General features: G+C 32.4%; 1 protein-coding gene across 6 annotated transcripts; it reads left to right on the top strand.

Annotated features, from left to right (window-relative positions):
* Window positions 1-11033: 11033 nt before the first annotated feature.
* On the top strand, window positions 11034-23006 carry LOC112765755 (nuclear intron maturase 4, mitochondrial). 6 transcript variants are annotated; one of them, XM_025811611.2, is made up of 9 exons: window positions 11072-11687; window positions 11767-11871; window positions 11960-12070; window positions 17672-17858; window positions 17945-18202; window positions 18598-21050; window positions 21920-22223; window positions 22336-22450; window positions 22666-23006. In XM_025811611.2, the coding sequence occupies exons 5-6, from the start codon at window positions 18100-18102 to the stop codon at window positions 20913-20915; spliced, it is 2421 nt and encodes an 806-aa protein (XP_025667396.1). In that variant the 5' UTR covers window positions 11072-11687; window positions 11767-11871; window positions 11960-12070; window positions 17672-17858; window positions 17945-18099; the 3' UTR covers window positions 20916-21050; window positions 21920-22223; window positions 22336-22450; window positions 22666-23006. The 6 variants fall into 6 exon arrangements, with proteins under 6 accessions (XP_025667397.1, XP_025667396.1, XP_072079788.1 ...); XM_072223687.1 differs by lacking the exon at window positions 22336-22450; XM_025811610.2 differs by having other exon boundaries at window positions 17672-18202; window positions 18598-21055.
* Window positions 23007-24438: the final 1432 nt, after the last annotated feature.

The following is a 24438-nucleotide window of genomic DNA, read 5'->3' as shown; positions in this document are numbered from 1 at the left end:
AGCATTAATTAATTGTTGCGACAATTAATTAATGCTAAATAAGGCAAGTTTTGACTTTTTTTTGTCTACCTATTGGCTAACTAATAATTTAATTATTTATTTATATACTCATTTTTTCCAATGATTATTTTTTTAATCATTTTGTGCAAAGATTTAAGAGCAAAGTTGGATTTTTGTTTCCAGAATAATAATCAAATTCATTAATGTCCTACCTATATAAATAGTTAGTTATGACTATTAATTATAGAGTTAAATCACCGGAATGGAATGTTTATTATATTTATCTATTATTGCCTCTGCATGGCATGGATTTGCAGTTAAATACTAATTGAAAGTCAGTGATAAGTAATGTATTGTGTAGTGAATTCTGAGTCTCAGGTAATCCAGGGAAACTTTATAGTACATTTCGTACATGAAAAGTTATAAAACCAAATATTGAGTTATGTTTTTGTAAATAATTTAATTTAATACACAATATTGGGGTTTTATATAATATAAAAAAATATTTTAATTTTTTAAATACACACAATATAAAAATATTGTCAAAGTACGCATGACTAATTTATATGAAATTTATGCGAAATAGATTTTGTCATTATTTTAGATAGAGTGTCTGCGAAATAGAATTAAACATGTCATGGAAGAGTTCCATTTCTATTTTATCGCCTACGAAATAGAGAAATACAATTTCTATTTCATCACTCGTAAAATAGGTGAAGCAAAAAATATAGCAATAGCATAAAGAAAGAATAGAATAGAAATAAAAAGAGAAAAAAAAAAGAATAGAGTAGAGGAGATATTTTTTTTTAATGGCATATATATATAGCATAAATTTTAGCTTAAAAGAAAAAAGATGCATTTTAAAAAAGAAAAGAAGAACAAAATAGCGTTAGAACTTAGAAATGATAAAAGAAGAAAGAAAAAAAAACTAAAACAACACATAATATATTTAAATACTAATTTAAAAATTTATTAATATCTTCTTGTTATTAGTATTTTTAATATTTTAAATTCAAATTCTTCCATTAGGTACCGATTAATATTTTTTGCGTAACTAACTAAATACTTTATTTAATTGTACCTATTATTTAAAGAGTTAAAATTTAAAAAATTAAAAATACCAATAACAAAAAAATATTAATAGATTTTTAAATTAATGTTAAATAATGAATCAAGATTGAAATTATAAATTATTTCATTAAATATGTATTATTATTTCTTTTATAGTGTTAAAAAAAATTATATCAAATCAAGCCTAATATAATTTAACATATGACAATTTAATATATTATATATTGTCTTTGGTTTTTTTATCCTTCTCTCTTTATCTTCTCTAGCGCTATTTTATTCTTCCCTTTTTTTTAAGATGAATTTTTTTCCCTTTAAGTTAAAATTCATGCTATACATATTTGTCATAAAAAAAAAAATCTCTTTTACGTTATTCTTTATTTTTTATTTTCTTTTTTTGTTTTCACTCAACTCCTTTATTTTCACATATTTTACTAGTGATAAAGCAGAAATTACACTTTTTTATTTTGTGGGCAACAAAATAGAAATGGGCTCTTTCATTTTGCGAATGATGCATCAGAAATAATTTTGATACGCCTGACTCTATTTTATAGCGTTGCATTTAAATAGTAACAAAATTTATTTTGCAAAATTTCATATAAATTGATTATACGTATTTTGACAATATTTTTACATTGTGCGTATTTAGGAAATTAAAATGTTTTATACTTATATAAATAAAAAGCCTGATATTGGTAAAACAAATATTAGATGAGTACCTTGGCTTGTATAAATAATATATTTTAAAGAAATGCACAATTTATTTGTTCATCATAATAATTATAAGGTGGATTTTAGAGCGTGTGTTTATAAATGATAATTATGTAAGTGTCGTTAAAATTAAAATAATATTTTTTAAAAAATATTATAAATAATAAAAAATATTATTTTAATTTTAATAATATTTTTTAAAATATTATAACTACTGTAACCACAATAACATAACCATACTAGCTGCTAAAATTTATATAACTCAACATCTTCTTTTGAGTTTTAATATTGATAATCAGTTTTCTAATTGGAAAAAAGTCAAGAATAAAATTATTAGTAAATAATGTTGCTTTATTAAATGAACTTCAATGACATTGATTCATTATCCAAAATCTGGTCAGATGAATAATATTTATAATTATAATAAAATTATTAGTAAATAATAATGTTTTGTCTTTATATAACCATCTGGCTATGCTTGACATTTTTTATTTTCCCCCTTCAAAACTAAAAGATACTAGTCATTTAAAGAAATGAAAGAAGGTAGATGAGTGTAATCAATTAATTAATTGTTAAGTAACTAATAAATGTGTTGGTAACAATAAATGGAATGCCCGCACCGCACCCGAACCAATATTTATGCTTGACAGAAACATAAAAGCTGTTCTGTATTATGTTCTGTTCTGTGCCTTCAACGCTACAAGTCACAAACCCCACCACTACACAATTACGACAACCTTTTTTCATTGTATTTTCATAATAAAAATACTACAACAACAATAAAACCTTATCTCACTAAATTGAGTCGATTAAACGACGCTATTAAACTCGATCATACATGGACGGATTTATGTTATTAATTGTGGGGGCAAACACTCCCACTACAATTTAAAATTTTTTTGAAAAATATATGACAATAATATTTATTACTATAATCAATTTTCAGTTTAAATGAGATTGGTGTTATTTTTTAGGAATCAACTTTAAAAAGTATTTATCTTCTTTTAAAATTAGCTTTAATTTTTTCCATGCAATTGTATTAATTAAAAAAATTTTATCAACTATGAATATCAGTAAGAGTTGACTTCTAATTGTATGAAAAATAAATTTTTAAATAATTGTTCAGTGATATATATAAAAAGAGAGATATTTTAATTGTATTATTAAGAAAAATATTACTTAATTTTTTAAAATAGAAAATCTAAAAAATAGAATTTTAAATTACATGTTATTACTTAATTTTAGTGTTTTAAATAGAAAACATAAGGTATTGTTGTTTTTTAAAAAATTATTTTATTAAAAAGGACGATTTTAATACGAAATAAAATTTTAAGGATGATTTTAAATCAAAAATTACGTTTGGACGATTTTGATTATGACCCTCGACGTTAGGGACCAAAACAATACTTATCCTAAATTATCATTATGTTATATATATTTTGCCCCACTATCAAAATTTTCTGGATTCGTCACTAATTATGTATCATGTCTACAGAGAAATTGTGTACATATAAATTTCGTCCTACCTATATCTTCTTAGATATTTTCATAATAAAAACAATTTAATAATAACAATTTGTTAAAGCAATGGTCTAGTGCTATTAATCCAAAAAAAAAAACTTAGTTTAATAAAATCGCTTAATAATAAAGACACCAAAAAAAATCATAACACAAACCATTAAAAATAATCTACTTGTGAAAAAATTTGATACTATACATAAAATTCTATGTGTAAACTTTATTTTCACCAATATCCCAAATAAACAACAATGACAAAAGATTTATAGTCATGATTTACCTTTTATTTTTCAATAGAATTATGCCCTAATTATCTACTAACTACTAACAAACCCCTAATGAGTTTAATATTAAGGAATTAATAAGGACACTTATCAAAGATATTACTGTAATAAGTTTATTTTAGAAAGTTAAACATTTGGAGTCTTCAATATATTTTTTTGTGTATTTAATACAGAAAATTATTTAAAATCTTATAATAGAAATAACCTTAATAATAACTATCTTTAAAATATTTGTAAACAAAACTCTCATCTCTACAATTTAACCAAACATAGCATTGTATATAACCCACCAAACCAAATCAAATTTATTGGGTTCAAATTTGACTAAAGTTTTGTAGGTAGCTAAAAGAAATAGAAAATTTGTCTCTAAATTTCCTAATTTCCCTCACTTTTTGTTAGGAGGATAAAGAAACATGTTTGTATTAGGATAACAAGAAGTAATAAATTATGTCCCTATAAAGCATGTTCAAATTAGGGATGTTAATGAGTTTTCGTTTGGGGAAGATTTTTTTTAGTTTTTTGTTTCTATTTAATAAAATGCAAGGCATTTTACTTAAATAAAATGTTTGAAAGGATTCTTTACTCAAATACAATATTTGCCATTCGTTTATATGAGTGTCCTGTTTTATTATTATATAGACCGTGGTAGGTAACTACGATTTCCAATTTAAATATAAACCGTGGAAGGTAGGGACAGTTTACTTGTAGGAAACGTTGAGCATAAACCGTGGTTGTTTACCACGGAATATGCATGGAAAAGTTTGGTAGAAATCGTAGGTGGTCACCACGATTTATGAAGAAACATTGTGAGCATAAAACTCTGTTGGCTATCACGGTTTATACTTTGAGTAATACAAAATTATGTGACAAACGAATAATATTAAATTAATTAATTTTTTTGTAATATAATTTAAAAATTAATAAATGTCAAATCAAGTATTCTATATAATTAAATATCAAATTAAATACTCTACATAATTAATAGTTTAGATAGTTTAAGAAATTAATATATTAATATTTTTAAACGAACTTTCTTGTTTTATATATATATATATGCCAATCAAATAAATTGACCAATATTCAAAACAAATAATATTGTAGTAGATAAAATTAATAATTTAATTTAGTTTCAAAGTAAATATTTATGTACTCAAATATCAAATATAATATTCTACATAATCAATATTTTAGAAAATAAAAAAATTATTACAAAGCAATTTAAAAAGAAAAAATAAGTTAACAAAATATTTTTGGGACTTTTTTCATTCAATCATTAATAGGTAAAAACATATCAAAAAATAAAAACATATATCAAATAAAAAAAATTGTTTTCTTTCTTCATCAAATTGATAAGAAAAAAATAATTTTTTTTTATATTAAATTGATAAAAACAATTTCAGTCACAAACACAAGAGGTTTAAACACAATCAAAGTAGTTACATCAAGTATGGCAATTAGCAGTTAAACATAATTATTCACATAATTGGTTTGCATATGTGAATAATTATGTTTAACTGCTAATTGCCATACTTGATGTAACTGCTTTACTTGTGTTTGAGCTTCTTTGTTTGTGTTTGTGATTGAAATTGTTTGGACTGTGGTTGTTTGGATGCTGATTGAGTTGTTTGGGCTTGAGGCCGTGGCTGGTATGTTTGAGGTCTAGATCTATATAAAATATCTAACTGGTTCAGCATAGACTTAATGAACCTATGCTTAGAACATGATGATTATTTATACAACTTAGGTAACTTCTTTTATGTTTATGTTTTAGTAAAGTATGAAAAATCAAACTGGTTCAGCATAGACTTAATGAACCTATACTTGGGACAGGTTGGTCATTTATAATGTTTAGAAAAGATTTTAAGATTTTTATAACAGAAGAAATTTTTTTCCAAATTTTAGATAATTAGTTGATTTTTCATTTGGAAACGAATTTGGATGTTAACTCTTTGACTTTCAAAAAGGCACATAAGACGAGTAATGATTACTGTACTTTAAAAATAATTTTATTTTACGTATCTTATTATAACAATTCTATAACCCTATAGTGAGAACCAGTGAGAATGATGTTTTCACTCCCCTACAGGTTTTTTCTTTTTCAGGATATGGGCGAAGAAGTTATGAAGACTTTATATTTATAGTTTTGTTATACTATATTTTTGTATTGTTTTAGATGTTATATTTTTTCCTCGCCTTTATCTTTACCAATTTTGTAAGAGGGATAGGATTTATGATATGTAAAGATATATATAGAAAAAGTCTTTCGAAAGGTTATGCGTATTTTAAGAATCTTTACTAAATTTAAGGATAAGAGGTAGGTTGTTTTTCCCCGAAGTCTTGAGACATTGCCGTGGATTTTAAACTAATAACTTTTGATTTTAAAGTGATCAAGCGAATGGTTTGAAAATGATACATTTTGAGTCTTTCAGAAGAGATTTTGAATTTGGCATGGTTTTGAAGTCATTTGGGAGTTTTGAAAAGATGTTGCAGAAATTGGCTCTGTTTTGAAAGAAAATTTATTTAAGAAAAGTGGTCCTTAGCAAGATGTGAAATGAATATGTTTGTTATTCGAAAGTAAATGGGCCAAGAATGATTTTTGAAATAAGATATTGAGCCTGATTGATTGTGGATATTATTGAGATTGTTGATAAGTCGCTTGCGCCTGGTAAGGACGGTTGGTTAATCCCGCTTATCGAGGTTGCAGCGCCAGCGTAAGGACGGTTGGTTAATCCCGCTTACGTGAAGATGTGAGGTCGGAGGCAGAGTGTCCTGCTCGCATCCTTTCGGTCACAAGAGTGTGCCCGTCACTATATCCGTAGGGGTTCCCGTTTATATATTCTTGACCAAAAGGTGACATTCCCATGGGAATGTGTCGGATTGCCAGTTGAACCGACAATGTGATATCACAGTCAGTAGGACAGATATTCTTCATATGCATCTTTGTGACATTGTTTGGGTGTGTATATTGTAATTAGTTTGCCTATGTGAATAATTATGTTTAACTGCTTTGATTGCGTTTGAACCTCTTTATTTGTGTTTGTGACTGAAATTGTTTGGATTGTGGTTGTTTGGATGCTGATTGAGTTGTTTGGGTTTGAGGCCGTGGCTAGTATATTTGAGGTCTAGATCTGTATAAAATATCTAACTGGTTCAGCATAGACTTAATGAACATATGATTGGAACAGGATGATCATTTATACAACTTAGGTAACTTCTTTTATGTTTATGTTTTAATAAAGTATAAAAAATAAAACTGGTTCAACATAGACTTAATGAACCTATACTTGGGACAGGTTGGTCATTCATGCTGTTTAGGAAAGATTTTAATATTTTTATAACAGAGGAAATTTTTTTCCAAATTTTGGATAATTAGTTGATTTTCCATTTGGAAACGGATTTTTGGATGTTAACTCTTTGGCCTTCAAAAAGGCACATAAGACGAGTAATGATCACTGTACTTTAAAAATAATTTTATTTTACGTATCTTATTATAGCAATTCTATAACCCTATAGTGAGAACCAGCGAGAATGATGTTCTCACTCCCCTACAGGTTTTCTCTTTTTCAGGATATGGACGAAGAAGTTATGAAGACTTTATATTTCTAGTTTTGTTATACTATATTTTTGTATTGTTTTAGATGTTATATTTTTTCTCGCCTTTATCTTTACCAATTTTATAAGAGGGATAGGATTTATGATATGTAAAGTTTGTATATTGGTATTATGTGTATATGTGTATTCTTTTTAAGTATGTATGTATGTGTGTGTGTGTATATATATATGTATATGTATATGTTTTCAACGAAAATGTCTTTCGAAGGTTATGCGTATTTTAAGTTTTAAACAGGCTCCTATTATTAAACTAAATATATTTAGAGTCGTCGTAATACCTAAGCTATCAGAGTGGCGCAGCCGGAAGCGGGATATTCTGATAGCAAGAGTGTTACATTTGTGGTATCAAAGCAGTTTTTCCTGTAGAGTTTGAAGAATGAACTGACTATGCTTCAATTGCATACTCTGAGCGTTTGTCATGTAGTAGGTATTGTTCGGATAGCGAGAATTAGAGCTTTATGCACATGACGATCTATTGAATGCCGTTAGCCTTGCATTACATACTTCCTGGTTTTAAGTTTGGTCGGCTTAAAATTAAACTAGTGAATTATGTAAATGGAAGCACTAAGGGGTTGTCATAGATGATATACAAGTTATAGGTAACGCGAATCGCGGTTTTTTTGGAACGTTAGAAACTATTTCTCGAGGTTACTCAGTTAGGCGTCTTGAAGTTCTTGTTTGCTATTCTTTTTGAAAAGTAGTTTGATTTTTTCAACCGTATTCCTCTATTCATATGCATTCTTGTTTGATTCTAATTGCATATGCCTGCTTGAAATTCTTGGTGTATCTGCCTTTTTCTATTTAGATTCTTCTTTTTGATTCATATATTCTTTGATATGACTTTGAACTTGTCTTGATGCAGTGTGCCTTTTTAAGTTCTTATTCCGAATCCATTTTTTAAAAAATTGTTAATTCAGTTTTTCTCTTATTTGATTATATTTACAACATTTTTTCAAATTTTTATAAAATCACTTTTGATTCGATATACACTTTTCAATACAAAACTTTGAAAATTCCTTATACAATTTAAAAACTATTTATTTCTAATACCTTGCCTCTTCTTTTACTAGTTTACGAAAATATATTTACTTTAAATACAACCTTATTTTTCTAACAACTTCACTATAGATTTTATGCATATCTTTATTCGATTAGGTGCTTAGGTATTTTTCAAATTCTTGAAAGAATGAATTTTCGCCTTTATCCCAGTTGATCGTCGTTTAACAAACTTCACCTAAATTATTTTAAATTGGATTTGATTTAGCAGAACACATTATTTATGCATTTGTTGTCCTTTTAAAAAGATTGGGCTAATTCCTTAAGCTTTTGTTTCTGTGGATGTCATACTTGATTCTGTTTTTAATTATTCTTTTATATCTTGTGAGCATTACCATTAATCTCAGTTTCCCTTTTCTTGTGAATCTCATTCTTATCTGAGTCAACTTGAATTTGTTTCAAATTTAGTGCATCGTTTATTCTCTCATTGTTTTTACTAGAGTTCTTTAGTCAAAGATTCTGTCTTGAGAATTTGCTATTGATGAGTTGGATTCTTTTTAGCGCGTCCTAATCTTCTTGAATGTTCTTGTGAAGTGGTGATTTCAAGTATACTCTCAGGATTTTGTTTTGAACTTTTAAAAAAAAAAGTTTTGAATTCTCTTTGAAGAAATTTCAAATTAAATTTTTCTGTTGCTTGATTGTAATTGAAACCATTTCTTAGATTTTGATAAAGTTGTTTTGAATTTTTCGTGCACTTCTTTATACGAAACTCAAAAATCCTTGTCATGTGTACGCGGCACTAGCGCGCGTACGTGAAGATGAACATTTTCAGTCACTCGCATACGTGGCGGTTGACACGCGACTCGGACCAGCCTTTCTGTTTCGAGCACTCGCGTACGCGGAAGGGTGTTTGCATACGTGAAACCTTCTTTTTGCTGAAAGTGTGTTTACAAAAATTTTTACCTCGGATTTTCTTTTCTAAATATAATTTGACTTCTTCTTTTATCCTTGCCATAACTTTTATACACGTTTGTTTGGATAGGAGCTTTGAGAATTTTTGAACAAACATTTGATGTTCTTTCGAGTTTTAAGCCTGATTTTAGTTAAGTTGTGTACCTAATTATCTTTCTAACTATTTGAGGAAATATTTTGTTTTTGGCCAAACTAGTGTTCATTTTGTTTTAGAAACTCTACTTAATCTATTTCAACATGAAATTGTATTAAAGTAATGCCACATTTATACTTTTGTTATTCTTTTGCAAAGTGTTTGTTGCACACCTTTTCTTTGAAAACGTGAAATAGTTTCTGAAAAAAATTTCATACTTTATGAGCAATGCATTCGAAAGTATTCTTAATCCTACTTTTAAGTTCTGTAAGCGTTATCTTCGGTTTTAGACATTCTTCTTCTGTAAACCTCACACCTCTTTGACTCATCTTGATTTTGTTCAAACTACTACATTGCTTTTTCTTTTATCGTTCCTATCGGACCTTTTTGATTCAGGGATCATTTTTGAGGTTGCCAAGTGATTTTTCTTCCGACACTCTTCATTCCTTATACATCCTTGATTACTTGTGATCCCAATAATCTTTTCAAGTTCTTGCGGATATTGTCCTTGTCGCTTGTCCTTTTCCAATGTCTTGTATCCTTTTGAGTAAACTCGAGAATTGTCTTTATGTCACGTGCAACCTTTATGTATAGTAATGCGATGCGTTAGTTCTTTAAGACGTGGTTTGTGGGTTTGGAAGGCGAAGCGGTAAGTGTCCAACGTTATAAGAAGTTGTGGAGTTTCGTTTCGCGTGAAAAAGGGGCTTGCGGATGTTAGGCTTGTGACCGGTTATGGAGTTGGGAAGTTGAAGTTCTGAAGTGGGTACGAGATCTGTGAGCGATATCCGTTGTTTAAATACCAGCCTGCTTTATAGCTTTTTTGCCACACTAACTACCGCTTTGTTTTGTGAACGCCTATCTTGACTTGCACCCTATTTTGTTCCTTCAAGTTTTTGTAAATTCGTGAAATTATATAATCTTTTTGCATCGAGCCTATCTTGTATCTTCTGCCTTACACCATACTCTACCCTTATATTTAAAACTTATGGTTATTCGGCATTTGAACATATATATATATATATATATATATATATATATATATATATATATATATATATATATATATATTTGAGGACAAAAATTTTATAAGGTGGGTGGAATGTAAGACCCAAAACTTTTGAAAAGACTTATTATGAACTAATTTCAAATTATATATTTATTTACAATTTTAATTTCAGGACGAAAATTTTATAAAGTGGGTGGAATGTAAGACCCAAAACTTTTGAAAAGACTTATTATAAACTAATTTCAAATTATATATTTATTTATAATTTTAATTTCAGAAATTATTTCATTGAAGATAATTAGAGACAACTTTGATTAATTGAATTTGATATAAATTAAGGTTTTTATCCAAACTCTATAATTATGGATTATTTTTCTATTTTACAATTTAGAATTTTAAAAATTCAAAAATGATAAGATTTGACTATTTAAATTATAATTTTATCTAATTTTATAATTATTGAGTTATTTTCTGTATTTAAATTATAAAATTAGTAGTTATAGAATAATAAAAATTTTTATATAATTTAATTCAACTAATTGGTATTTTTACGATTTAATACTTTTAAATTTTAAAAACAAAGAAAATTAATTTTATTATATTATAATAATTTCAATTAAAATATTTAATTTCAAACCAAATAATATTTTAATATAATAAATAATATTTTAAAATAATTTAAAAAATTTAATTAAATTTTAAATTAAACCCAAAATCCCCAAATCAAAACCCTAACCCTAACACACATTCCCCCCCCCCCCCCTTTCCTAGCTAAAACCCTACCCACACACACTCATCACCAACCCACACACACAAACAAAACACACGCACACAACACAGCAGCAGCTGCTGAAAAAGAAAGAAGAAAGAAGGGGAAACGGAATCAGCGAAAGGGGGAAGAGGGAGATCCGAGAAGGAGAGGGTGCCGCTGGAGGGAGGAAGCTGTCCGCGCCGCCACCATCGCGTCACCGTCGACAAGCCTCGGCGCCGTCGCCATTTGAGCCGCCGTCGAGGCAGAGCCGCGGAGAGGGAGTAGACGCGAAGGAGAAGAGGCCGCGGGTCACCGTCCTCGAAGCCTCCGTCGTCATCATCGCGGGCTGCTGCTGCGCGTGTCATCGCCGCCACCTCTGGGTCCGTCATCGTCGAGCAGAGCCGTGGGGAAGCCACCGGGAAGCCATCGACGTCGCTGACGAAGAAGAGGGGAAGCGCGAGAGGGAGCCACCGGGGAGAATCGTCGCCGTCAGAAGCTGCTGCCGTCGCCGATTTGCATGCGCCGTCGCCGTTGAGCTCCTCCACCGCCGTTCGGGTCACTGGGAACGTGGCTGTGATCACCGGAACCACCATCGGAGTTACCGCTGTTTCAGTTCAGCCGTTCTTCCTTGTCTGGGTAAGCGTTTCGTTCCGGAACATTTGAATGGATATTTCTGTTTCAAGTTGTTTAAGGATCTGAGGTTTTGGTGTCATAGGATCAAGTTACGGGTCTTGCATGCTGAGTTCTATGACTGTTGCGTGCGACATCAAGCTGCTGCGTCATCATCAGAGCTGCCACTGTTCTGTTCTTTGGCTTATTCGTAAGTACAGTATGTTGTTCCTCGTCCGAACCTCTATAGTTGCTATTCTGTTGTATGTTTCTAAGGTCTTTGCAACGTTATGCTTTAGGATTATGTTTCGGTTCTTGTGTGCCGTGATTAGAGTTGCCGAGGATGCGGCTGCCGCCGTTGCGGGCCGAGAGAAAACGGAGCTTTGTCACGTAGTTGAATCGCGAATGAGGTAGGGGCTTTTTCTAAAAATTAATTTATTTTAAATTGGAATTGTTATAAATTGATATGATGTGCGAAATGCATTTCTGGTGATTATGTAAGTCTTATGAATTGTGTGGTTTATCTTGGATGAATATGGTTGTCTGTTTGATTGCATTATTGACTGATTTTGTTAAATTGGAGATTTCTGAGTTGGTTTGATTTAAAATGATTTTGATAGTTTGAAAGTCTAAATTTTGTTTTATTGGAAACTGATTTGGTCTTGAACCCGTCCGGAAAGGGTTGAGGATTGGTTTGGTTGGGACCCGAAAAGGGTGGCAAAGTCCAAACTTTAGGGGAGGTGCTATTGAATTTTCTAAAATTCTAAAACTTTGAAAGTATTAAATCATAAAAATATCTATTAGTTGAATTAAATCATATAAGTACCCTTATTATTTCATAACTACTAACTTTATAATTCAAATACAGAAAATAACTCAATAATTGTAAAATTAGATAAAATCCTAATTTAAATAGCCAAATCTCATTATTTTTGAATTTCTAAAACTTTAAATTGTAAAATAGGAAAATAATCCATAATTGTAGAGTTTGGATAGAAACTTTAATTTATATCAAATCCAATTAATCAAAGTTGCCTCTGATTATCTTCAATGAAATAATATCTGAAATTAAAACTGTAAATAAATATATAATTTGAAATTAGTTCATAATAAGATTTTTCAAAAGTTCTGGGTCTTACATCTACAGCCGAAAATAAGCTACAGAAATCGATGTTATAAATAAATTTGTCCAGCCTTCTCTTGACATTTCCTCTCTGCCAAGTGTATGGTGGCCCTGAGAAACCCAAGAAATTCAGGTTACAGTTTCTCATACAGCTAATAAATTTATTGGTGTCTTGTGAAAGATTAGAATTTCCCCCCGGTATCTTCCAAAGTGACGACTGAGTTAAAATCTCTACTTAGGCACCAATGAGCATTTATTTCCGTAGCTAACTCACAAGGGAAAGAATATTTTTAATGGATCTTCCATCTGACCGGCCTTTGAAGTTCAATACTAATGAACATCTGACTTGAACTGTCCTTTCATCCGATACGACTTTTGATGGCTTTGTAACAAGTATCAAACTTGTAGCACCTTCATCTAGTTTTCCATTTATATCACCTACATGCATTGGTCCCTGATCGATGTCTTCATCCTTTATAACGTAATTATTTGGATTTATGACTTAATCAAAATTATCCCACCTTGATGTATTTTCATTAACAGGAAAACATTGGGGCAACACTTGTTGTAGGTGGAAAAAAAAACATCCATAAATATGTTTGTGTATGCTCCACCTTGTAGAGATGTAGACCAACTATTTTAGGTGATAGATCAACATTGCTAGCATCAAGAATCATTGGATCACTAGCAATATTCTAATATGCTTTCAATTCTTTTTCTTTTGCTTTAGGAAGAGTGGTAGAGATATAATCATTTAAGTGAGCCCAAATAAGGCTCTCGCTTTAAGAAGAGTGTTAGAGATATAACTATTCATCTTATCTCCTCCTATTAGCTTAAGTTTTTGGGAGGAGTGATTTTATGACACTAACTCCTCTAGTTTACTCCATAGCCAGCTCTTATTTCCCACTTAAGGACTGCCATAAATCGCAATAAGCCACTATGGTTCCCCTTGTTCATAGCTTACTCTCATGTGCACAAGTTATTTTTTAATTAGGACAGGTTCGATATTCCAAAAAAACTTATTCCAAAGGCACCAAATGCCTCTTACAAAACAATCCGCTTCACTAATACATTAGGAATCAACCGAAATTATCCCACTCTAATGTATTTTCATAACAGGAAAACATTGGGGCAACACTTGTTGAAGGTGGAAAAAACCCATTTATGAATATTTCCATGTATGCTCCACCTCGTGGACCAGCTACTTTAGTTGATAGATCAATATTGCTAGCATCAAGAATCATTGGATCACTAGCATTATTCTGATATGCTTTCAATTCTTCTTTTGTAAGAGAGTTTTAAAATTTCACCAAAAGATTTTCTCAAAGAAATATCAAAGATAAAACCAGGAGAAAAATTCGGCTTTAAATCGCGCAAAAGAAGAACAATATAAAATAAAATAAATTAGCCGACCATATTTTTCGTAAATGTGTTTGAATTTGAGATGCCAATTCAATGCGTGTTGTGCGAGAGACTTTTTATCCGGGTAACTGACATTTGGGCAATACACACATTTATAACGTGGTTGTGGTGGTTGAAGTGGTTGTTCGGCAGTAGTTCACACATAGTGATGGCCACAAGTGGGGGCAGGTTTTGAAATTCAGATTTGGTGCTAAATGTTTTGAGAAAAGAAAGTGGCGCTGAACGAAAAGAGAGTAAAATTTGAGAATGAGTGGTTTCATGACATGGTATCAAATCTCTATGTCCTAAAGGTCTAGAATTTGATCCTTGGTGAACCCCAAAAGTAATAAAAATAACATAAGAAAAATAAAAGCAGAAAAGAAGGCCTATGAAAAAAAATCAAGCAAAGCCAAATAAAACTCTTGTTTGAGGCGGAGTGTTAGAGATATAATCATTCATGTTGCCTCCTCCTATCAGCTTAACCTTTTGGGAGGAGTTGTTTCATGACACTAACTCCTCTAGTTTGCTCCATAGCTAGCTCCTATTCCCCACTTGAGGACTGCCATAAGTTGCGGTAAGCCACCATGGTTCCCCTTGGTCGTAGTTTACTCTCATGTGCACAAGTTGTTTCTCAATTAGGACAGGTTCGATATTCCAAAAAGACTTATTCTAAAGGCACCAAATGCCTCCTGCAAAACCATCCGCTTCACTAATACACCAGGAATCTAAGCCTAGCTTTTTGATAGTTGCTTTGGATTTAGTCCCTGAAATGTGGGTTTCAAGAAGGAAAATTAAGTTAGTATGGAATCTATAGACAAGATCTTTAATAATAAAAGAGAACCTTTAGAGGTAGTTCCTCTACAATTCCAAAAAATAATATTCATGATAACTAAAAATAGTGATAAGAAAATCCTCTTGATAAGACCCAGAAAATTAAGCCTCCATAGGCTTATGTTCGGTGGAGACAATCTCCTCTTAGCTTCTAGAGTTGAATTAAGTTTGCCTTGGTTTTGGATGTCCATCATATTTTTGTCCAGGTTTTGATCACCTGAATCTGGTGGCTCCTGCGGACTGCTCTCCTTCTGTACTTTGCTGCCCATACTCTCCCCCACCCATGAACTTGGATATAAGTGCAGTCGAGTGAGAGTCAGAGAGGTCAGTGATATGCATATAGGACTCCTATTTACTCTTGGCAATTTCTTTATTCAGTTTGAAAAATTGTCTCTAATAGTCTTGGTGTTTGACTTCCTTCTCTCTAGAGGCCTTTTGCTGCTCAACCTGAGGTTCTAAATTATTTTGCTTCAGCTCCGGGCAGCTTTTGGTTTCTCTTTGGCTTGTTTATTCTAGTTTTGTTTGTTTTGCTTTTTCTTGCTTATATCAGCATCATTTTCCTTAGTAATGACAAAGGCTCGTTTCTGTTTTTGTACATCTTTCACCATATTAGAATGGTTATTTTGCTTGAGAGGGGTCTGTGTGTATTTTCTTTCCTTTTCCGCAGATTGTTGAATGATTTTAGGTTCATTATGGGCCCTCTGACCCTCTTTCTCCTAATTTTCTGTTGCCAAAACTTGAAATCTAGACGTATAACCTCCTCTTTTTTTCTTTTGGAATGTCCCCTGTTATCTGCTAATCACTTCTCTGGTTTTTCTTAACTAACATCCATGGACCATATAGATTTCTTGCTTGATTCTCTGCTCCATCAGTAACGAACCCATCAATTAAGACAAATTTCTTTCCTTTTTGAGGAATATTCTTTGATACTTCGATGCCAGGATTTTATTTTGCACGATTATCTGATCCTTCCTATTTTGTTGATCCTGATCATTATTCACTTTCTAAAATTGCTCCTTTCCTTTTCCAGCGTCTATCATTCTACCCCCATCTTCGCCAGCTGCCGCTGTTGCTGCCACTATGGGGCTGCCTTCTGATAGTTCTTGATATTGACCGATAGGGGTGTACATGGGCCAGGCCACACCGGGTTTGCCTAACTCAGACCCGACCCGAAATATATACCGGGCCTATGCTAAGGCCGGGTCTGGGTTAGGGCAAACCCGGTGTGGCCCGGCTCATGTACACCCATAGTGATTTGTTCTGCCCAAATAGAGCCTTTATTTGCTTGTGTATGATTAAACCTTGCTGCTTTATGACAGAATGAAGTAATTGACATTCTGGAGCCTTAATTTGTTTGTCATTTGAATTTAATTAAACACAAATGGAAGGATAAATGCCTTAGTTTGCTTCTGTTTTGCTTGCCATTTAGGTTCACTAATCCATCTTCATTAAACACAATGTAATAAGTGTCTTTCATATGACTGTTTGGCGTTCCTGATTTATCTTTTGTTCATGTAAATTGACTCCTTTATGGCTATGCTATTTATGACTGCTTGTTAAACCAACCATATTCGTGTCTTCTATTATTGTCTATGTTAATTAATTAATTTTATTAATTGCAATATATATTAAAACACACTGAATATTATTGTTCATTATTGAAAAGTTGAGTAGAAGAAACACAATCTCTGGAATCACTCTGGTCCCATTTTGGATTACAAAATAATAGTTTACAATCAAGTGAACTTGAGGAAGAAAATGAGTTAAGAAAGAAAAAGGAAGAAAGAAAGGTTGAGATATACATGATAAGATAAAGGGCATCCAAAAACAAATTGTGATGACTAAAAGATATATTTATATATGTATCATGTTGCTAAATGATAAAAAGGGAATAGATAGTGATGATGGTGATGTCTAGTTATGAGCATTAGATCCTGAATAAAAGTTCAAGTAGCATGTTCCTTTCAAAATGTCTCCTATCTGTTGACAGCTGAAAATTCAACAATAAAAGGAAGCCAATAACAGCTGCTTTCCCACTTATGAATTTGTTATTCTCAATAAAATCAAATCCCCTTGGATATTCATCAGCAAACATTCAACCTATAATCACAAACACCATGGAACTAATCAGTAGAAAGCTGAAATTTGCTTGGATCCAAAGTTAATTAACTATAGAAGCAAGATTTTAATGTTGTGAGTAGTACTCTGATTTTTCATTAGGGAACATGGAATTAATGTGAGTTGAATTTTCTGATCTTGTATGTACTCCAAGTTGATTTTAGCATATGCTACTTGATCCGTCTCTTTACTCCCCTCGGTTAGGTTTCCCTTTCAAATAAATGATTGAAATAGTGGAATCATTTTTAATTATATTTTGTTTTATTTTTTTCGTCCCTGAGTTGATATCTGGAATTTTTGCTGAATTTGTTGCAAATAGAGATTGAAAGTTGGATCTTCGTTTGCCTTAGATTGGGATGGTTATGTTTGTGAACTACTGAGTTGGTGCTATCTTATGAAATTATGGCTTGGTTAGAAAAATTGATAGCAACGTTGGCTCAACAAGGATAAATCATTTTGGCTTAACCTGTAGTAAAAAGTAAGCAATATTCACCATAAGTTCTAACTTTTTCCCTTATTTTGGCATATATATGTTTAGGTTGCCATTGCAATTGATCAAATGGATATCAATGGGCATGGTGATGCTGAGGAGAACGTGGGAGATGCTACAGAAATACAAATATAGTGCTAAGATTCAGTACCATATTTCTTACTTGATGGTCAAGCAAAGATTCAACAAAACTGTCTGGATTTCTCTCACACTCTTCTAACAAAGATTACACAATGTGTGCTCTTAAATGTTGCTTTTCTCCCTTCTCAGCTTAACGGACTCCCCTTTATAGAAAAAAATTGGGTATTTGAATGTATGTAGGTTAGAAGATTTCAACTCTTAGCGAGAGATATTGGAGGACATTATGTTGTTGGGTTAATGACATAATACAGATGGTTCTGCAAAAGAAACTGCTATACTTTCTTTGCTTTGCTTCTCTGTGTTGAGTGGCTATTGGACTACCCTTCAAAGAAAGCATGACCCTCATTTTCAGCGCAGCCAAGTTTCGTAAATGTGCCATATTACTCCACAACCTGAACTTTGCTGCACCCACCCCTTGTCGTTCGCTTATGCTTCTTGGTAATAATATTTCTTTCTCACTCTTTTTCTTTTATTGAGTTTAATTTCATGCAATAATATTGTGAAAAGTTTTACACGATCAACTGATCCAATTCATTTATTTAGACGATCTTTAAATAGTGTGAAAGTTAGTTATTTTCTCTAATGTAATGATATATTGAATGTTCTTGTAAAATATATTTACTGAAAGTGTATGAAAATTAAATTCATTTTATTTAGGTTGTTTCTCCCAATAATAAAACATAGTAGCTGAAAAAAATTGTCTTGCATCACTGCTCTCAAATTATGAAATTATATAGGCTATTGATAATGGAATTATCTAAAGAACCTAGAAATGCTTCAATTCATTGTATTTTTTTCTCGTGTAAACCCTAAGGACACTTCTGTTGTATCAGGCAAACATGTTGGAAAAGCGCAAGGGGCTTCTTATTCAACTGCATTACCAGGCAATGGTGGTTTCTTGAAAGACGAAGACTTTGGAAAATCAACGTTAGCAATGGACCTTGCTTCTCTCGTTGAGGAATCCTCCAAAATTCTAGAGAGTAAACCCAGGAGTAGGATGGAGTTCAAGAGATTTCTTGAAAACCGAATAAAGAAGAGGGTGAAGAATCAGTTTGTGAATGGAAAATTTCGTGGTCTAATGCAGAGCATTTCCGATGGAGAAACTCTACGTGATGCTTATAATTGCATAAGGATCAACTCTAATGTTGATGCAGAGTCAAGATATGACAGTTGCTTTCTCGATGACTTGGCAAAACAGCTCCAAGAGGGGAGTTTTAATGCAAGTGCAAATACTTTCTTTGTCTCAACAAGAGGATCAAATGACAAACAAGTTCTGGTCCTTCCCAATTTGAGGTTGAAGGTAGTCCAGGAGGCCATCAGAATAGCTTTGGAAGTTGTTTACAAGCCACATTTCTCGAAGATCTCACATGGCTGCCGAAGTGGTAGGGGTCGTGCCGCAGCATTGAAGTATATCCGCAAAGGGGTTTTAAACCCTGACTGGTGGTTCACGTTGCTTGTAACCAAGAAGTTGGATGCTGCTGTCTTGGCTAAGTTGATTTTGGTAATGGAGGATAAGATAGAAGATCCTGCTTTATTTGATTTCATTCGGAGCATGTTTGATTCTCAGGTGCTGAATCTTGAGTTTGGGGGTTTCCCAAAGGGACATGGTCTTCCACAAGAAGGGGTCTTGTCCCCTATTCTAATGAATGTATACCTTGACCTGTTTGACACCGAATTCCACAGGTTGTCAATGAAATATGAAGCTATATATGATGGAGTTGGAATGCATAATGATCAAGATAACTCCTGCTCCAAGTTGCGTGGTTGGTTCAGGAGACAGCTAGATGGTAATAGTGAGTGTATAGTTGAGAAGAATTCCAGCATCAAGGTTTACTCTTGTCGCTTTATGGATGAAATATTTTTGGCAATATCTGGTTCCAAGGATTCTGCTGCTAATTTTAAGTCCGAGATCCAAAGTTATTTGAAGGATTCTTTGTTATTGGATGTTGTTCAAACTGATTTATTGCCTTGTGAAGGACCTCGTGGTATACGCTTTCTAGGAACGTTAGTCAAAAGAAGTGTTACAGAGAGTCCTGGTGTAAAAGCTGTTCACAAGCTAAAAGAAAAAGTAGAGTTATTTACATTGCAAAAGGTAGAGGCTTGGAATTATGGGACAATTAGAATTGGGAAGAAATGGCTAGGACATGGTTTGAAGAAGGTTAAGGAATCAGAAATCAAGCATTTAGCTGATAGCAGTTCTATACTGAATAGGGTTTCCTGTTACCGCAAGTCTGGAATGGAAACTGACCATTGGTATAAACACTTAATGAAGATATGGATACAAGATGTTCAAACAAAACATGCAAGTGAAAAAACTATTTTATCCAAGTGTGTTGCCGAACCAGCTCTTCCGTTAGAGCTAACAGATTCCTTTTATGAATTTAAAAAACAGGCAGAGCAGTATATAACTTCAGAGGCAGCCTCTGTTGTTGAGCTTTTGCCAAATAATAACAGCTCATTGGGAAACGTGATGACAAAAACTGAGATTATAGCTCCTCTAGAAGCAATAAAAAGGCGTCTTTTAAGATATGGATTGACCACATCTAATGGATTCCCCCGTTCTACTAATTTGCTTATCATGCAAGATACAACTGAAATTATTGACTGGTTTTCGGGGATCATCATCCGCTGGCTAAAATGGTATGAAAGCTGTGCTAACTTTAATGAGATAAAAAACTTAATATCAGATCAAGTTAGGAAATCTTGCATTCGTACTTTAGCGGTGAAGTACCGCGTGCATGAAACTGATATAGAAAAGCGGTTTGATGTAGAACTCAGCAGGCTTCCATCAACACAGGATATGGAGGTGGAAATGACTAATGAAATGTCAGATACTCAAGCTTTTGAAAACGATGAGGCATTAATGTATGGAATTACTTACAGTGGTTTGTGTATGTTATCTCTTGCAAGAATTGTGACCGAGGCAAGACCATGTAATTGTTTTGTCATAGGGTGCTCTTCTTCAGCACCGAGGGTCTATACTCTTCATGTTATGGAAAGGCAGAAATCTCCTAGCTGGAAGACTGGGTTTTCGACTTGCATTCATCCAAGCTTAAACAAACGACGAATAGGATTGTGTAAGCAGCATCTGAGGGATTTGTATCTAGGATATATATCGCTTCAGTCCATTGACTTTGGTGCATGGAAGTGAGTGTCCACAATTATACCAGAATCTTTATCAGGATTGGGTATTGGTCATGTATTACTTCAGTCTATTGATGGTGAAGCACGGTTAGAGATCAGGTATAAGATCAAGATGAATACTTATATCCAATTCTTTTAAAAGGTAAGGTAATTCCTGTTCTCTTTTTGTTTTATTTTATTTATTTATGGTAGACAGATTCCAGGTCATTCAATCATATAATTTTTATTTAATAAAGTTTATTTTAATTAATTTGACAATATTTACACAAGAAGGCATCAGAAAATGAAAATGAAAACACAACCTGCATTTTTGGTGTCGGCTATAAGGAAATTTTGTTGCTCTGCCAAGTGCCAATGTACATTAAATTATCATGTAATCTTTTAGAATTGCATATATGTTCACTCAAAAGGTCTTGGTGTAGACTTCAAATTATGGACACAAGTAATTGTAGGTTCAGGCTGAGGATTAAACTTACCATATATAACAAAATAAATAAGAGAAAGCTTCTCATTTAACTGGTGACCAATTTTTCATCTTTCTAGTGTAGTTTTTGCTGTGCATAAGTTGATTTTTTTTTATATCATTGCCATTTAGTAGTGAAAACCAATCATGGACACCCTTTACGGGAAGATTAGGTTTGGAGTGTAATTCTGGACCAAAGGAACTTGATATTCAGTTTCTCCTTTAGTTAAACTTTTGTTCATTTTTCTTTGCTGGACCTAGGAATCAGGATTAATTCTTGGCTGAGCCATAATTTATAGAGTTCCCGAATTATTACTGTTTCATTGTTCTGAAGTCGCAGAACAAAATCTACTTTGATATGGAGTGAGTTTTCAGTTATTGTTCCACCATGAGTGATGTATTTTGCATGTTTTTCTGATGGTTAATCTTTAACAATGACAAGTTGGCATCTGCCAGTGACTTGATTTTGGAAATGATACTTTCTAACATGAGTTCTATATACTTACTGCTGTGATATAACTTATTCTAGTTTTTTATTTCCATGATAGATATACATCATATACATCCTTGTTTAGCTGGGTAATGGCAAATGCAGCATGGTTTACATGTCCTTCAAGCAGTCCTTACCACATAACGCCATGCTGTTTTTCCCGTTAAATGAAGACATTCAGTGATTAGCAAGCAAGGATTGGAATGATTTGTTCCTTTCAAAGCTTGTGTATGTGGTTAGTTGTCATTGATCATAAGGCTTGCGCCATTGATTTTGGGACTTTCGGCCTTTTTAAAGTGTCTTATGGGATGCTGGGTGACTTGGTCTAGGACAATGCCACAATGGTTTCACCGAATTGTGTGGTAATATAGTCATAATTTTAGTAGTTGCCTTAAATTTTATTTACTTCGAAATATTTATCTGTCATGCTTATGCATTACCTTAGTTGACATTAATGTCTGGTATGTGAATCAGGCCATCAGGGTAATATGTCTATAAATATTGGACATCTTGCTTATTCCCTTGATTTTTTACCTATAAATACTGCCCATCTTCTACAGACTGCATGCATGCTCTTTTCTTCTGCAAGGTGACTTGTGCTAACTTTTGTTTGGATTTTTAGTTTCTTCCATGATATTTTCTTTTTCTTTTTTTATGATCCATGAATTGTCTGGTAAGATTTAGTTCCTTTTGAGCTAATTTAGTATGTAGTCTTGTTATTTTTTCTATAACCATTTTTTCCCCGTAATTGTTATTAAAGGTTATGCCAATTTATGCTTAATCAAATAGACAATTGGTTTGCAGATACAACTATGCTTTCTTGTGGGACTTGAAGAATGGAGCCGTGGTGTGTGCTCTGCTCTTTGCTTTTATGGAGCTGAAATCGTATGCATGCCTGCCTCTGTTAGTGACTTGTGACGGTGGAAGAGATTCATTTATATATGGTTCTTGAGCAAATTTATTGAAATAAAAGAAAAAATGCAGTTTCTCCGTTTCAAATGAGTTAGATGTATACATGTTAACAAGCATTTCCTTAAGTTGTTTTATATGCTATTCTTATTCGTAGGCACTAAATATATACTTTTTTCTGTAGAAAAATCCTAACTATATGAGTGCTAATTTGATTCTTATTTTCCGTGGCTCAAGTCTGTTTACAGTTTGCATGATATTAGTGCATCCATATTTGAACTTTGGACATTATGCATATTTACCCAACAATAATGCTCTACATCTATGCAAAAATCATCTACAAAACAAAGGTGAGAGATTTTAGACCCCCCACTTGAGAGAGTAATAGGCTCCCAATCTTTGTTTTGAACTAATTTATTTATTAATTGAGATAGACGCTCAATACAAAGAACAAAAAGATAAGAGGATAGGGGTCTCCCTGGCTTATTCCTCTAGTTGGAGTGAAAGATTCTTGGGCCACTAGTATATTATCCGAACTGATCCTGCCAGGCACAAAACTAGATTGGGTGTTAGCAATTAGAATAGGCATAAAAACTTTCAATCTAGAAGCAATGATTTTAGTTATAAATTTATAGCAAATATTACAAAGATTAATAGGTCTAAACTGTCCAAAATTTTCCGGTGAAGGAATTTTTAGAATAATGGCTATTAAAGTCTTGTTAACGTCCGTAATCGTATAAGGTTCTTTAAAAACATCTTTCACCCAAGTTATAAGGTAGCGTTTGTTTTGAGGTATTGACACAGAAACTGAGAGACTTGAGATCCAATATCGTGTTTGTTAGTTCAGAGACTGGTACTAGAATTTCTGTCTCTGTCTCTAAAATTTCAGTATTTCAGTACCTCCAAAAAGTAGGGACACAGGAGACTGAAATTTTTAGAGATGGAGACTGAAACTTTAATAATATTTTATACCTAAAATACTTTCATTTCAATTAATTAATTTCAATTTTATCCTTTGTGCAAATTAAATTAGAGTTTTATTTTTTTTTTAATTTCTGTCTCTCATTTTGCACCAAACAGAATACTGAGATTTATTTCAATCCTTGTCTCTTAGTCTTTGTCTCAGTCTTTCCGTCTGTCTCTCCACCAAACGCTACCTAAGAGATGTCTCCACCACATCCCAAGTTTGTTGGTAGAATTTGGCCGGAAGGCCATCATTACCAGGAGCCTTCCAACTCCCCATCGAAAAACAACATCCTTGATCTCCTCATTTGACACTTCTCTTGGATAAAGTTTTCTAATTCGAGTCCTGTAACCTGGGAAAAAAGATTAGAAATAGCAAAGGAAAGTTTGTCTAATCCATCATAGGGATTCAATTTCATAGGGATTCAATTTGTCTAATCCATCGCTCATCAATATGTCCTTATAGGAAAGTTTGTTCTCTTGCATCATTTTCATATGCTCTTCTGCTGCTTCACATCCGTTCATCTTATAGAGTTGGTTATCGTCTTCATCTAAAACCTAACTACCACTGTTTTTCCTAAGTGAGTTTATAGTATGCTTATTTTGTTACCTGCAACTCTTTGCTACAAGAACCTTTTTTGTTTATTGAATTCCCAATTAATGCATACTTAATTACTTAATTATGCTATCATTTTTTCAACGTTT

The sequence above is a fragment of the Arachis hypogaea genome, chromosome 17 (genome assembly GCF_003086295.3).
Source record: "Arachis hypogaea cultivar Tifrunner chromosome 17, arahy.Tifrunner.gnm2.J5K5, whole genome shotgun sequence".
In the NCBI taxonomy this organism is placed as follows: domain Eukaryota; kingdom Viridiplantae; phylum Streptophyta; class Magnoliopsida; order Fabales; family Fabaceae; genus Arachis; species Arachis hypogaea.
The sequence above is the reverse complement of the archived record's forward strand: the minus strand, read 5'-3'. Positions and strand labels throughout refer to the sequence as shown.

Excerpts from the sequence above, each read along its gene's own strand:
- LOC112765755 (XM_025811612.2), top strand. The coding sequence starts at position 18,100 with ATGACCCTCATTTTCAGCGCAGCCAAGTTTCGTAAATGTGCCATATTA. Across the intron at positions 18,203-18,597 it reads TCGTTCGCTTATGCTTCTTG|GCAAACATGTTGGAAAAGCG; the intron begins GTAATAATATTT and ends CTGTTGTATCAG.